The 16,347-nt window shown below is 42.1% G+C and overlaps 1 protein-coding gene across 5 annotated transcripts in view; it reads right to left on the bottom strand.

The window, feature by feature from the left end:
* Positions 1-16,347, bottom strand: part of grik1a (glutamate receptor, ionotropic, kainate 1a) — an 88,279-nt gene that overhangs the window by 34,899 nt on the left and 37,033 nt on the right. For all 5 annotated transcript variants that reach the window (XM_056247716.1, XM_056247718.1, XM_056247719.1 and 2 more), the window contains exons 4-7: positions 6,875-7,056; positions 6,540-6,593; positions 5,213-5,386; positions 3,447-3,590 (exon numbers count right to left, since the gene is read on the bottom strand). In XM_056247716.1, coding sequence (XP_056103691.1) covers positions 3,447-3,590; positions 5,213-5,386; positions 6,540-6,593; positions 6,875-7,056 — 554 coding nt within the window. The remainder of the gene's footprint in view (positions 1-3,446; positions 3,591-5,212; positions 5,387-6,539; positions 6,594-6,874; positions 7,057-16,347) is intronic.

Below are 16,347 nucleotides of genomic sequence, written 5' to 3'. Positions count from 1 at the left end.
TGTTAACTTGTGCCACCGAATTAGACCATATTTCCATCACCGAAACCACACATCTCTTCAAAAACTATCTAAAGACATGTCAACCAACCAGATGTCAGCAAATCCAAATGTACGAAATGAATGACAGGCAGCTTTAAGTCCTGTACTTTTTCTTTTTCTGGCATTGCCGCTCTGTGAATAAGGTGCAAACTGAGTACCGAGGGATTCTAGTACAAACCGACTAGTACAGTACCGCTGAGCATTGCCGGGCCGCCCCTTCCCTAATGCAATGTCGCACTATTCATTTTTTTAAAAAGCCTCTTTCATTTCTAAAGCCAGGAACACTCTGACTGCTGAGTCACTATGCAAGTGGAATTGAAAGCATATCTAAAAATTATACTGAAAGGCCTATTCAGAACAAGCTTTCGTTCCCCTAGACAGCCATTTTGAGTTATCATGGGCATCGATTTTTGAGTTCTCAGAGTGGATGGACACACACCCCACACTCAAACATGAAGGAGAAGTGTCCCCTCGGTTCAAAGGCGGTGAGAGCATCCAGCAGTGATCTGGGACTTAAAAAAAGATCAAAGTACTAGTATCCATTTTCAGGCACCTCTGCCCTGAATTTTTTTTTTATTTACAAATATATTTTTATGTAACCTACGGGTCAAAAATCTAAAGGAAAAGTTGTTTAAAATCTAAAACAGTACAAAAAGACTGTCTGATAAATATTCCACAATTATTCAGTATTCACACATTCAGTGATCATACAGTGATTACCAAATTAACCCAACATGAGTGGTAGCGACTGTTGCAGATATGAAATGTGCATGACCATCGACGCAAGTAAAGGTTTGACTTAATACAAATGAGTAATGCAATGTTAACATTAATTATAGCCATTCAACATTACAGTGTAATTGACAGCTATCAAATATTTTACATTTGTTAGGCTTCAAAAATATAACAACTTTATTTAAGTGAACTTAAAACAATCCTCACATAAACCCATAATAAATGTAATATTTACAGTTGCCCTTCCTCATCTAACAGGTAGAAAATATGAATCCTCAAAAAAAGGACTGATATCACTATTATATTCTCAACTTATGTCTCTGGAAAACCAAAACCTTTCAAAAATTAAGAACGGGTGGGAAGGCGAGTTGATGGTTGAGTTGTCGGACGGACTCTGGGAGGATGCACTACAAAGGATTAACTCATCCTCATCCTGTGCACGCTTGGGGCTCATTCAGTTTAAAGTAGTGCATAGGGCTCATTTCAGTAGGGCTAGGTTAGCAGATATATATCCAGGAACGGACGGGAGTTGTAATAGATGCTCCCTCTCTCCGGCTGATTTAACACACACGTTTTGGTTGTGCCCCCGTCTAAATCAATATTGGTCATCTGTTTTTCAAACTTTATCCGAAGTTATAAAAATTCTAATTAAGCCCTGTCCGTTGATTGCAATATTTGGTATTCCAAAGGAGACCTTAACCCTAACCCGGGACCAATTGGACATTATCGCTTTTACATCACTTTTTGCCCGTCGTAGAATCTTACTGGCTTGGACATCCGCTACTCCACCAGCGGTGGCCGCATGGTTAAGGGATGTATTATTTTTTCTTAAACTAGAAAAAGTTAAATTCACATTGAGAGGGTCCGTCCAGAAATTTTACTTAAAATGGCAACCCTTTGTGACATATTTTGAGAATCTCAAAGTATTGCCTGAAGTATGAGACTCCTTTATATTTGAAAATTGACTACAACCTCTCTCTGTTTCCTTTCTTATTTTTTTCTATATATGTTTATTCAAATCAATGGTCAATTACCTTAATAGGGTGGGAACTTAGTAGCCTGATTGACAATTGTGAAACTGAGTTTAAAGCCCTGTTAACCCCAACTGGGGTCGAAATGTGGGCATGCAGTTGTGTGCTTGTTTTCAATGTGTAGATCCTTAAACTCTTTTGAAGTACTGTGTAGCAAACAAAATGGAAAAAGATTGTTTTCCCAGACTGTTGTCAAAATGTGGGGGGTGGGAAGGGTTGGATAAATGTGTTGGTTGGGGGGGTTTGTATAAGGTTTTAGTTTGGTAAGATAAAATGAAACTGGATAATTGTTTCACTTCCTGTAAAATGTAACATCTGTGATTCTCCAATAAAAAGATATAAAAAAATAAAAAAATAAATAAATATGAATCCTTATTAAAGCTACAAAAGTTCTTTAGTCAAGAGCAGTGAGTGATTTTTTTCTTTTCCCTTTGTTCTTTGATTAACTTTACGGACAGACAGAATTAGTGGCTGCTGTCACTTTAAGACCTGCCACTGCTGCACATGACGCGGATCTCACACGCGTCTCATTCTCTCACAACTCTTTACGTTCATATTAGACTTTATTTAACTCATTTAAGGCTGCTCTTATGAGGATACTCGACAAAAGGGACAGTTTGGCTGTGTTAACTGTGTTATTGTTCAAGCACGAAAGAGAACTCGATTGTGGCACGCTGTCTGTACGCACGCACGATATTGGCATGCGTTTTTCTGTGCGTCGTGTGTGTGTCATATAAAGAGGACAATCACAGGCAGCGCGTTCTCTTTTGATTTGTCGCGCTTGAATGGTTTAAAGGCATTTGCATGAATAAGAGCGTGATAATGAGACTCTAGCCAAAGAATGACAGAAAAAACGGATGCTGTGTTAATTGCGTTAAATATTTTTTACACGTTAACGCATTAAATTATTTTTTTTCCAGTTTAACACGTTAAAAATATTTAACGCAATTAACGTAGCCCTAGTTAACAGGGCTTATTATTTATTTATAATAAATAAAATGATGCATGAAAAAACATCAGAAATTGTCATAATTCAGAGTTTGATTCATGCATTAATAACTGCTCATCTTCTTAATGATATGATGTATTATGCACTGCTGCAATTTATATACACTTCCGTTCAAAAGTTTGGAGTCAGTAAGTTTTTTTATGTTTTTTAAAAGAAGTCTCTTTTGATCAAAAACAAAAAGTGAAATATATTTACAATTTAAAACAACCTTTCTTTTTTAATATATTTTAAAGTGTAATTTATTTCTGTGATGGCAAAGCTGCCATTACTCCTGTCTTCAGTGTCACATGATACTTCAGAAATCATTCTAATTTGCTGATTTAGTGAGACATTTCTTCTTATTATTATTATCAATGTGGAAAACAGTTGTGCCGCTATAACTTTTTTTCTTTTAAACCCCACAATTTTTAATGGTAGTGTATACGTTTTAGCAGCAAGAAAACATATTCCTTGACAATAAAACAAAATTTGTATAATTTTAACTTGATTTATTTGTAATCACTTGAATTAACTGAAAACACTGTTTCTTGTAAAGTTAAAAATAAAATGTCTATAATCGTATACAATTAAAATCAAGTTTACAATTCATATCAATTGAGTGCGTTTTGCTACATAAAGGACAATATTCTCACCTCTTTAAACAAGTTCATGAAGCGCGGGCCGTACCTCCAGGGTTTGTGTCTGTGGCACTGTAGGGAGCTCACTGTCATCTGTGTGGCCCGTTGAGACGCAACAGCAACCATGAACACTGCGTCATACATGAGAGCAGCCTCGGTCTGCGGAAGGAGGGAAGAATTTACCCACAAAACATGCTCTAAATATAATCAAACTTCACGTGAATGCATTAATATACAGGCAAAAAGTGTTTTTGTTTACCATTCATACAATATTGAACGTTACATAATGACATTTAAGTTTAATTTCCTTTCCATCTGATCACAGGAAAAGAGCTCCTCCCCTGTCCCCTGCCGCGCACACCTTATGTTTCTCTGGGTATTATTCAGTGCTAAAATGTGACCTGGATGGTAAAAATAGATTTGAATAAATCTCTGGATGCTTTCTGCTTTAAGCTCTTCATGCGTGTCTAATGAGGCTGTGTGTGCTAGCAGTATACACTGCCTTCTGGAGGACGGGTAGATTAGTCAACAGCGGTAAAACTTAATCCTAGTTATTCTAACTGTGAAGGATGTGGTTTTAAGAAGTTAGGGATTGGTTTTAGTTCTGGTCTATATGTAAATGAGGATTTTGTGCAGTGCGATTGACTCGTTTTACAGTGCGTTCACACAGTCAGTGTTTGGGATCGACAACTGTATTTACTAAGAGGTTTGACTCCGAATTGACCTATCGGTAGCCCTGCCCCCCTTAGTTACTGTTGCGAACTCGGACAAACAAACGGAGTCGCTAACTGTCATTCAATGACAGCTGTCAGTGTGAAAACCTTGTCCCAAGATGTTTTTGATACATTTTGGACACAAAAGGACCACCTCTTGTCGAGGGGCATTCATGTGGGACTTAAATATGCCATGGAGGGATATATAAAAGATTTAAAAATAAATATGGTGGGTAACAAGATTAATTTGGAAGCGAGGGTTTACAGATCAAAGTGCAAGCGGGAGAAGCCTCATGTTACATCAGGATCCAGGATCAACACTGTTCATGTACTGCAGGGTAAGATTAAATTAATTTACATTTAACCAGATTAATATGGAGAGGCACTGAATTGTAGACCAGTCTGTACATGACGTAAGAACAGTTAGCTATTTAGGTTTGTACGTTAGCATGGACTCACTAACTTTAATTGTAACTTAATGAGAGTATGACAACCAGAAAATGAATGTTTTCGTCTTCATTGGGATTGGGGTTGAATCCTTAAGGAGCCAGGTTACTACGCGCCCACATCATTGGATTAATACACAGCAGACATTTTGCATTGTCTTGTTTGGGTTTAGGAAATGGAATAAAATAAATTCCATTGCCCATCCTCTCAGGATACCTGGAATCAGTGTTAAAATTACTCCAGGCACATCGTTTTACCATTTTTGTAGCATAAACACCATCAAACTGATGAGAGCTTCGGATCTTCCAATGTTTCTCTATGGCGCTGAAACCTAAAGATCTCTGAGTTCCAGTCCCCATGCAACTGATACTTAACTGCCATTGGCTCATCTGCATTCGAGGGGAGGGGCTTACCAATAGGTCAATTGTCCTGTTTATGCAATATCTTACAGGAGCGGATCAAATTCTGTCAGTATGAACTCACAATGGAAGTCAAGGCAAGACTTTTTTATTTTTGCGATAACTAAACTGACTCACAGAATTTGATTGTGGAAATTTTAAAAAAGTAAACTGTATTAGTACTCTAGAACAAGACTGAGCATGACATCAGAGCGATCCTCACAGTCATAATGCCGCTCATCAATCCACTCTCAGGTTTGGGCGGTGCCAGCTGGCGCTCCATGGACCACTTCTGGATCACGGAAGCCACATACGGATCATCTAGATTCAGGAGGCGGAAGGCAGTCATGTTGACTCCACTGTAGCGGTATTGCTCAAGATCCAAAGCAAACAGATCCTGCAAGACAACAAGAGTTTGTTCAGATTTAGCTTTAAGAGCTGTGCAAACTTTGCACAAGATATAACCTCTTCATGCCATGTGTTTCTTTGCCATAAGAGATAAAATGGTCCATTTTGTTTGTGGTGCAGCCTTAAGCTCTTGTTAGGAGTCCATAAATCATGGTTGTGCAAAACTCTGAATTTAAGAATTGTCTCCCTTTAAATTCATAAATTGGAATTTGGATTGAATTGGCCACAACCCACAGGAAGTAGAATTGTAATTTACATAGCAGAAAGTCAGAAAGTCAAATTTACTGAATTACTGAATTCAACAGGTAATATTATTACAATTTAAAGAAACTCTTTTCTGTTTTAATTGTAATTTATTTCTATGATGGCAAAGCTGAAATTTCACCATAATTACTCACCATAATTACAGTCTTCAGTGATTCTTCATAAAAAATTATAATATGCTGATTTGGTGCTCAAGAAACATTTCTTATTATCATTGTCAATGTTGAAAACAGTTGTGCTGCTTAATATTTTGTGGAAACTGTAATACATTTGTCAGGATTCTTTGATTAGTGGAAAGCTCAAAAACAGCATTTATTTCAAACAGAAATCTTTTGTAACGATGTAAAAGTATTTAATGTAAAGTCACTTGTGAACAATTTAATGTGTCTTTGCTGAATAAAAGTATTAATTTCTTTAAAAAAAACTTTATAACACTAAAATTTGAAATGGTAGCATATCAGCTTATGTCCGTCTGTTAGGCCTTTTTGTCAAGGCCTTCAGACTTTTTAAACTTCTTTAAACTTTCTGATAAGGTTTCCAAGCCATAATTTAAAAGTTTGTCTTGATGACTTTCTTTTTCTAGTTATAAATTCTTCCCTAAATTCAATTTCACTCTGATTTTTTAAAACCTTTTTCAACATTAGCACAAAAGCTTAGGATAGTGCGCTACCATTACAGTCTCATGTGTCAATGAGTGAACACTGTCAAACATAAATCAGAATGAATATTGTACAGCCTGACATAAGTCAAGATGTCAGTGGGGTTTTATCATACAGTAACAATTATACGAAACAGCAGAAAATCACTTCGCCTGCTCATCATCTAATGCAATAAAAAGAGCTCTTATTAATAGCAAGCAGGGAGCCTTTCAGACTCACCAAAGTAGTGAAGAAGAAATGATAATACTCTGTCATCATACCCATCGACATCAGCTGCAGGGGAGAAACACAACAAAAGATGTTTTTTGGGAAGAATCCAGAAGGAAAAGAAAGCAAAGATGGGTTGAGTGTGAAATAAGACGATTTCTGCAGTATTCAGAAATAAAGGCAGCATGGCATACTGAATTACATGTCCGCTTTAAAGTACAGCTCTGAGAATCTGCTGGGTCACAGCATGCAAGAGCACTTGACACTCATTTTCAATCCATTTCAATCTGCGCAACATTGAGTTCAACGAAAGTTCAAAACGAGAATTTATTGAAAGGATAATGCACCTGTTTGAGAAGCTCGGCGGCTACTTGGTAGGAGCAGTCGAAGATGACGTAAAACTCTTTTTCTTTCTTCATCTCCTTCAGCAGGGGGCGACTGTCACCTCCTCCCGACGCCAGCTGGCGAATACGGATCTTCAGGTTGTTTTTGGACGGAGCTTTGATCAGTTCCTGCATACGCATTAATCCTTGAAAAACAGAACAAAAAAAGTGATCGAAGGTGGGGAGAAATGGAAGAAAAACAAACTCATCACGAGCTGCAGTAATTACACTTTTGATTTCCCTAGTGTTATAGCAGATGTTTACAGAGACCAGAAATTGGGACTGATTTATTCCGTTGATACATAACAATCAGATGCATTTGGGGCTTCTCTTTAATCAAAACACTCAGTCTATAGTAGCAAAAAGTAATGCATTAAACCACAGCAGATCAAAAAGTTATCTAAAGGTTGAACTGACCTGGGAAAGGAATTAGCAAGGGCCACTGCAGAAAATGACAGATTCAGTCAGTGTTATTAGATAATAAGGATCCTCTATGCTATTTTCACAAGAATATAATTGCATATGATTGCATCTCTCTAATGATTCCAACATACTTGATTATAGTAAAAAGTAGTAAACATAGTAACGTTTTTTAAATGTAAGATTTTCATCGAATTTTTATATTTCTTTTTTTCAGCTGTATTTCAGTTAATAGTTTTAGTTAACCATAACAACACTGATACAGATGAGCAAACTCTATTAAGCGGCTATCTTGCTGATCACTTAATTAAGTGTAATTCTTGTGCATTAAAATGTGACTACAGTGAATGAATACAGATGGTTAAAGACAGACTTCCTTCTCATGAATATAACTTTAAAGGGTTAGTTCACCCAAATATGAAAATTAAGTCATTAATTACTCACCCCCATGCTGTACCAACCCCGTAAGACCTTCGTTCATCTTCGGAACACAAATGAAGATATTTTTGATTAAATCTGAGAGGTGGATCACTGCTACATAGGCTTTCTAAGGGAATGACACTTGACGGCCCAGAAAGTCATTAAAGAAAATGTTTAAATATTCCATGTGCTTACAGTGGCTCAACTATAAGTTCCCCTTCAGGGACTACCGCTGCGTGTAATCGCAGTGGGAACGCCCTCAGCGTGACGCGTCTGAAGCATGAATGAAATCAGTCAATGGAGAGAATGAGCGTACGGCGAGTGACGTCATCGACCAGGAAGCTATAAATATCCCCTGAGTACACAATACGCCAGCTTTTAGTTACTTCAGCAGCTCTGTGTGTGTCTGAATCTGTCGATTGTGTTTGTCTGTTTTGTCAGGAGTTTTCACTATATATATTTTATATAAAAAAACCAATATGAGCGAGCAGTATAAGAAGTGTGTTGGGAAGTGCAGCAATGCCCAGTCGGCTCTCGAGGGAGTCGATTGTCAGCATTGCGAGTGTTTTCCCTTGAGAACTCTGCGCTCGCGGCGATCGCTCTTCGAGGAGAGTGATTTGCTGCGAGCTCCCCAAGGCTCGGGTCCCGCTTCTGTTGAGGCAGAGCGGCGGCGCTTGTCTTGGGGCTCGCAGATGGATCTCACTGGCGACGTTGAGACGGGCTCCGGCCTATCTCAGCTATCTCCGCCGAGATCTAGTGCCTCTCACCCGGCTCTGGAAGCACGCGCTGCGGCGGTTACTTCTGCCCGGGTGGAGGCACATGATGATGTTGAATTGAGATTTTCCAGTTCTGAGGAGCTGGATGTCGAAAGTTTTGCATCAGAGAAAACTAGTTTATCACATTATACTGCAAATGAAGAAGGTTTGATGGATGTGTTATCTCGGGCTGTTGAAAAGCTGAAAAAAAAAAAAAAAACAGTATCGAGTGGCCAGCTGATAGACAGGTTTCTAGAATTAAAAGCAATCTAGATGATAGATTTCTGTCTGCACGACTTCAACCTTCTCGCCGGTGCTTACCGTTCTTCCCAGATCTTCATACTGAGGTGTCAAAGACCTGGGTTAGACCGGTTTCAAGCAGAATTTACACAAATCAGTCCAATGCTTATGGTAACATTGTTGGTGCTAAATCTGCTGGTTATGTGACGATACTGTAGGCGGAGGAGACGCTCGCGAGCTATCTCTCTCCTGCTTCATCGTCTTCACTTAAAGCACCGGCTCTTCCACCAAAAATAAATAAATAAATATATATACCTCTGTGCTGGTGGGGAAGGCTTACTCGGTGGCTGGGCAGGCGGTTGCATGTTTGCATACGAAAAAATAAAAATAAAAATAAAAAGACTTTTATGCAGGCTTTTCAGGCCGATCAAAGGAAAATCTGAGGGGGTTCCCCGCCGAGAGAGACTTGCGTTCACCTCCCTTAAGGGTGCCCTGTCTCTCCCGGCGCCCTCAGGGGCCCGTCCTACTAACCCTGCCGAAACAGGGCGTAGAAGGGTCTGGCGAGTGCTTTCCCGAGGGACGCTCGCCGCCTCTAAGGAGGGTTCTAGTGTGTTCAGACCAGTCGTTCCCTGCTGGTGCGCCGTTACAGGGCACTGTGTCTGTCACGCAGAATGTTCAACCAGAGCAAAGTTTTTCGTCGAGTTCGTCTTCCAAAAGAGCACAGCAGAAGCGGAGTGTCAAGTCTCGTGCCCTCCTGCAGAGAAACTGGAGGGACGAGGCGGGCGCTCTCCGGCGCGGCCTTCTCGGGGCAGGACTGATCTGAGGACAGTCATTGTCGCCAGAAAGGCCGCGTCGAAAAAGTCCTGACGGGCTGAACGTCAGGACTCTGAGGGTGGTCCCCATCGGGAAAAACTTGAGTTCACCGCACAAAAACACGGTGCCCTGTCTTTCTCGATGCCCTCAGGGGTCTGTTCTACTAACCCTGCCTATACAGGGCGTAGAGAGACTCGGCGAGCGATTTCCCGAGGGACGCTCGCCCCCTCCAAGGAGGGTTGTGGAGTGTTCAGACCAGCTGTTTCCTGCCAGTATGTTACAGGGCGCTGTGTCTGTCACTCGGGATGTTCATCCAGAGGCCAGCCTCGAGAGGCTGGTTCCCTTAGTAGAGCTCCTGGCGGAATGGGTCCCCCACCCAGCAGGGAGTTAGGATACTACTTCATCGGGAAAAAGAAAAATCCTGACGTGCTAAACGTCAGGACTCTGAGGGTGGTCCCTATCGTGAAAGACCTGAGTTCACCGCACAAAAACACGGTGCCCTGTCTTTCTCGATGCCCTCAGGGGTCTGTTCTACTAACCCTGCCTATACAGGGCGTAGAGAGACTCTGCGAGCGATTTCCCGAGGGACGCTCGCCCCCTCCGAGGAGGGTTGTGGAGTGCCCAGGCCAGCTGTTCCCTGCCAGTACGTTACAGGGCGCTGTGTCTGTCACAGGGGATGTTCAAATCAGATCCGAGGACTGGTTTGTCATGATAGATCTAAAGGACGTTTACTTCCATGTATCTGTCCTCCCTCAACACAGGAAGTTCCTGAGGTTCGCTTTCGGGGGCGAAGCGTACCAATATCGGGTTCTTCCGTTCGGCCTAGCACTGTCACCCCGAACATTCACGAAGTGTATGGATGCTGCTATAGCCCCGCTGAGGTTACAGGGCATCCGCTTTCTGTACTATTTAGACGATTGCTTGATTCTAGCTCAATCGGAACAACAGGCGGTTCGGCACCGAGATGTCGTTCTTGCTCATATCAAGTGACTGGGGCTGAGGCTCAACGCCAAAAAGAGTGTTCTTTCTCCATTACAGAGAACCACTTTTCTAGGTGTAGTGTGGGATTCAACGACGATGCAGGCACTATTGTCACCTGCTCGTATTGCTTTGATTCTCGCTGCAGTAGATCAGGTCAAGCTAGGCCAGTCATCCACTGTAAAACAGTTCCAGAGACTGTTAGGTTTCATGGCAGCTGCGTCCAACGTGATACCTCTTGGCCTCTTGCACATGAGACTGTTACAGTGGTGGCTCAGGACCAAGGGATTCTCCCCGAGGGGAAATCCGCTTCGCATGATCGTGAGTTCGCGACGGTGTCATCACGCCCTGATCATGTGGAAAGATCCTTGGTTTCTGTCCCAAGGCCCTGTGTTAGGAGCTCCTTGTCGTCGCGTTATGCTAACGACAGATGCTTCTCTCACGGGTTGGGGGGGCGATCATGGATGGTCGCCCGGCTCAGGGTCTGTGGGAGGACCATCATCGTCTGTGGCACATAAACTGCCTAGAGATGTTGGCGGTGTTTCAGGCTCTGAAACACTTCCTCCCAGACCTAAGGGGCCACCATGTTCTTGTCCGGACAGACAACACATCGGTGGTTTCTTATATCAACTATCAGGGGGGTTTGCGTTCTCGCCCGCTTTACAAACTGGCACGTCAGATCCTTCTATGGTCCCAGGGGAAAATTCTTTCTCTGAGAGCTATTTATCTCCCGGGGTATTTTAATCAGGGGGCAGACATCCTGTCAAGACAGGGGCCGAGGCCCGGGGAATGGAGTCTTCACCCCGAGGTGGTGGAACTCCTATGGAAACATTTCGGTCTTGCCGAGGTAGACCTATTTGCTTCTCGAGAAACATCACACTGCCCGCTGTGGTTCTCTCGCAGCCATCCAGCCTCGCTGGGGTTGGATGCGATGGTACATCCGTGGCCGAGGTCACGCTTGTACGCTTTTTCCCCGATCGCTCTGCTCCCAGGAGTTCTGGAGAGGGTTCGCCGGGACGGGCTCAGTCTCCTGCTAATAGCCCCGTTCTGGTCGGCCCGGGTATGGTTTGCGGACCTAGTGTCTCTCCTCGACGGCTCTCCCCTAGAGATACCGATCAGGAGAGATCTGCTCTCTCAGGCGAGTGGGTCGATCCTTCACCCCCGTCTAGAGCTATGGAGGCTGTGGGCTTGGCCTCTGAGGGGGCCCAGCTCATAGATTCTGGTCTCTCGGCTGAGGTCGTTGAGACCATCCTCCGATCCAGAGCTCCCTCCACGAGGAAGTTATATGCGCGAGGTGGGAACTTTTCACCTCTTGGTGTGGAGAGCACCAGCAGGACCCAGTTAACTGCCCGGTTGGTACAGTGCTGGATTTCCTGCAGGACCGTCTCTCCACAGGGTTATCCCACTCCACACTGAAGGTGTATGTGGCGGCCTTAGCTGCTTACCACACCCCTTCAAATGGAGGTTCCCTCGGGAAACACCCACTTATGTCTCGCTTCCTTCGTGGCACCTTGAGGCTGAGGCCTGCAGTTCGCACGAGGGTACCAGCTTGGGATCTGGCCATCATCTTAGAAGGTCTCTCCCTTGCTCCTTTCGAGCCCATCGAGGAAGTTTCGGAAAAGTTTCTTACTCTAAGACTATCCTTTTTCTCGCTATCTCATCTCTAAAAAGAATTGGAGATATTCAAGCACTTTCGGTGGCTCCCTCGTGCCTGGAATTTGCTCCTGGTTGGTTAAGGCCTTTCTCTTTCCGAGACCAGGTTATGTTCCTAAGGTTCCAACTGTTTCTGTTAGACCTATAGTTCTGCAGGTTTTCTGTCCTCCGCCTTTTCTGACGTCAGACCAGGAGAAAATTAATTTGCTGTGCCCAGTTTGGGTTTTAGATGCTTACGTCCACAGAGCTGCCCTGTGGAGGAGATCGGAACAACTGTTCGTCTGTTTGGGTCACCTAAGAAAGGGTGTCCTGCATCTAGGCAAAGGATGAGCAAGTGGGTGGTCGAGGCCATCCCACTTGCTTATGGGTCGGCCCATCAGCCTTCACCTTTGGCTGTAAGGGCTCGTTCCACCCGGAGTATGGCTGCTTCTACAGCTCTTCTTTCAGGAGCTTCTCTTCAGGACGTTTGTGATGCGGCAGGCTGGTCCTCACCGCACACTTTCGTTAGATTTTATTCCCTCGATCTTAGCTCCACTCCCGGGGCTCAGGTTCTCTCGTCGGCTTGTGTCTCCTAATGACACACGACGGGGATTTGGTCGTATGGGGATGTGGGTATTGCGTTCCCACTGCGATTACACGCAGCGGTAGTCCCTGAAGGGGAACGTCCCGGGTTACGTATGTAACCCTAGTTCCCCGAAGGGACGGACGCTGCGTGTCCTGCCATACTCTCGGCATCCCCTTGGGTCGCTGCTTCAGTAACTTTTAAGCTGGCGTATTGTGTACTCAGGGGATATTTATAGCTTCCTGGTCGATGACGTCACTCGCCGTACGCTCATTCTCTCCATTGACTGATTTCATTCATGCTTCAGACGCGTCACGCTGAGGGCGTTCCCACTGCGATTACACGCAGCGTCCGTCCCTTCGGGGAACTAGGGTTACATACGTAACCCGGGACGTTTATCAAGCGACGAGAATACTTTTTGTGCGAAAAAAACACATAAATAACGACTTTATTCGACTATTCCATTACTTCCTTGTGGGCCTGAGACGAGAATTCAAGAGATTTCCACGACGCATTCCGAAGATGAACGAAGGTCTTACGGGGTTGGTACAGCATGGGGGTGAGTAATTAATGACTTAATTTTCATTTTTGGGTGAACTAACCCTTTAATAACCAGACAAGCTCAGATTCAGGGGTTCATCTCTCAAGTTCAGGGGTCCCTGTGCTTTTGGACGAGACTCTGAAATGGATACATATTGGGCTCCAGTACATGTAGGGGCTCCTGGGAGTCAAGGTTAAAATAATAAGCTTCTATATTGTTCTATTTCCCTCACTCTCAAAATGTTATGGCATTTTAAACCACACTTTAAGGTCATAAGCTGAAACTGGTTTCCTGGTGTTAGATCTGATAAGACCGTCTAAACAACCTGTTTTAAATTCTGATGACGCTGGTATTGTTTGTATTTTAGTCTATAATCTCTTGGTGGCTTTATTAGATCATCACAGCGTTTGTTACGTCTTTAAAATAGCTTTTATTAATTATCTCTTTATGGTAACCGAAACTTAAAGGGATTCAAATTGGATTAAAAATTAAATAAATTTTTTTTGATATTTTGAAGAAAATATATCCCATGCAGGCTTAGGGAGAAAGTCAATAAAAGTGGTGACAGACTAATATAAGGGACAAGAATTTCTTATAAAGGCTGTGCAACTAAATTCAGTGACATGGATAGAGAAATATGTCGGTCATATCAACAGGTTTGGGCAACAAAATTGCTTTGATGCTCAGTTAAAAAAAACAGAAAGAAAAAAAAACAGGTATGAAACTCCTTTTAGTTCCAGGCAAGTTACAGTATTTGTCTTGACACACAGGAATCCAAGACAAATCACACTACAGCTGAGATGGTGTGATGTGTAAATACTAGGGTAAATTTGAGCTGGCATCTGTTCCCTGAGCTCCCCTAATGATTTCGATCCAAGTCACTGGCTATGAATCAGACACACTAATCATTTTGAAACTGGTCAATCTGACAGAATTTCTATCTGGTGCGAGCAAATTGTTACAAAGACATTGGTTACAGTGTCAGCATGTTCATTTTAAGCAGTAGAAATAGAAGTGTTTGCAGGGCCATTTTTCCATTTTATTTGGACTTGTGGTTGTTTTTCTAGTTTTTTCTGCATTTGATTTGCTCTCCAGATTAGTTTGATGCCATCAGGGGAACACTTGAAGTGTGTTGGTGAACTATAGCATTATGCGTGATTTGCATATTATGCATTATGCTGCAGTTGCATATGCAACTATTTAGTTGGATTTGAATGTAAGGAGTAACTTGATTGTGTGGTGATATTGGTGTAATGATATTTTTATAGGTTAGTATTTCCCCATCTGCATGTCTTTAAGATGACTTCTGTTTTGATGTAATCAGAGGCAGAGAAAGTTATTACTTTCTTTAAAAAGAAGAAGTTTAAATGATTATGCATAAATTATGCACAATATTGAGAATTGATTAAAAATGTAGTCAGTCACCCTTAATGTCATGTTGATTTCAAGCGTTTTATATCTACAGTTATTGTTTGATTCTTCAGTGTTATCTTCAGAGTGAGTAATCGACCCATTTGATCACCTCTTTGAGAGAAATAATAATAATTATAAATCTGAACAACCATTCCAATCATGATATTTCTTCAGTCTGCTGACACATGAGCCAAGGCCTATGAAATACATGTCTGTAATCAGCAGGAAACAACGTGGGAGGAGATCAATATTCAGTCAATATTTTACTGTTTTCAAAACCATTTTAGTTTAGAAAAGGTCACAAAAGTCAAAATATATAGAAAATGAAATATGGTATTGAAATAATGCTGTCAAAAGGAAATTAAACTGATAAGGGCAAGGGCGTTCATGTAGTGTGTAACATAGCTCTAAGTGAATGAAAACATCCTGCAAAGTTTCAAATCTGAAAGTGCACCGTATATTACAGTAAGTTATTGTCTTTGAAAAGTAAGAGTCGAGTCAATTAAATGAATCGTTTTTCAAACGAGTCATAAGCCGTTTCGTTGTGACGTCAAGACGAAACATTAGTATATTGCCCGCCCACGTATTGCACGCGCCAGGGAAAACTTGAACCTCAAACCGGCAGCTGATTTCTGTGGATACTGGACAGCATCATGTGGAGAAGACGGCGCTGTGCTCTATAATGTGAAGGTAAAGCCAGTTTTTTTTCACTGCCCAAGGACGAGGTTAAAATTCATTTTTACCATGATATCACAGCAGTATAATCCTAAACTTTTGCTGTGTTCCCTTTATTTTACTGACAACTGCTTCTCAAATCTCGGAGTTCAATGCAGGATTCGCAAACCGCTTGCTCTTGAAAGATGGTGTTCAAAAAACTTAGTTTTGAGTTTTATATTGTGTAGGTCTCCTGCTAACTGGCTAACTCATATTATTACTGTGTTACTGAAATAATGACAGCTGATCAGCTGTGGGCCATTGTTAATGCAGATTGTCTGTCGTTCTCACTAACGTTACTTTGATGAAATATTTGTTTTACCAACGTTTATGTTACATCAGATCATTCACTCTAGAGCTCGGCTAATGTACATTGCATACTTGCACTGTTATTGATACAGTTTCCATGTATTCAATGCAATGTATTACAAAAATACTCGGTAAATAAATGAGTACAAGTAAAATAATCGGTTTGTTGATGGACATGCACTTGTTAATGCTGATGGTGAGGAATTACAGTTGCAACATCTTATAATGTGCCTCAAACTGAGAAGTGTATCACTGTGAAACGTCCTGCTCAAGTCGTCCTTGCCATGGAGGTTCGGGTTGAATAACTAGCTCTTCCAGTGTTTCATCATCGGACTCGTGCTCGCATTGATATGGTCAAATCGACGTCGTTGTTCGTTAGTCTGTTTAGTTTACGGTGTAGGAAGCCTCAGGACAAGCAGAGCTGACGTTGTTAAGGCAATGGACATTTTTGTTTTCAACGCGCTGTACACGGTAGGCCAATCACAACAGACTGAGCTGTCTGGACAATCAGAACAGAGTAGCTCGCGGAAAGGAGGGATTTAGAGGGATTGATTCATTTGACGAGTCGTTTGAAAATGTGATGATGTGCAAATGTATATTATGAGCAAATTAAACAGTT

This window comes from Rhinichthys klamathensis, unplaced genomic scaffold, assembly GCF_029890125.1.
Source record: "Rhinichthys klamathensis goyatoka isolate OS25496 unplaced genomic scaffold, OSU_Roscu_1.1 h1tg000050l_1, whole genome shotgun sequence".
Taxonomy (NCBI): domain Eukaryota; kingdom Metazoa; phylum Chordata; class Actinopteri; order Cypriniformes; family Leuciscidae; genus Rhinichthys; species Rhinichthys klamathensis.
This window is presented reverse-complemented; position numbering and strand designations above follow the sequence as displayed.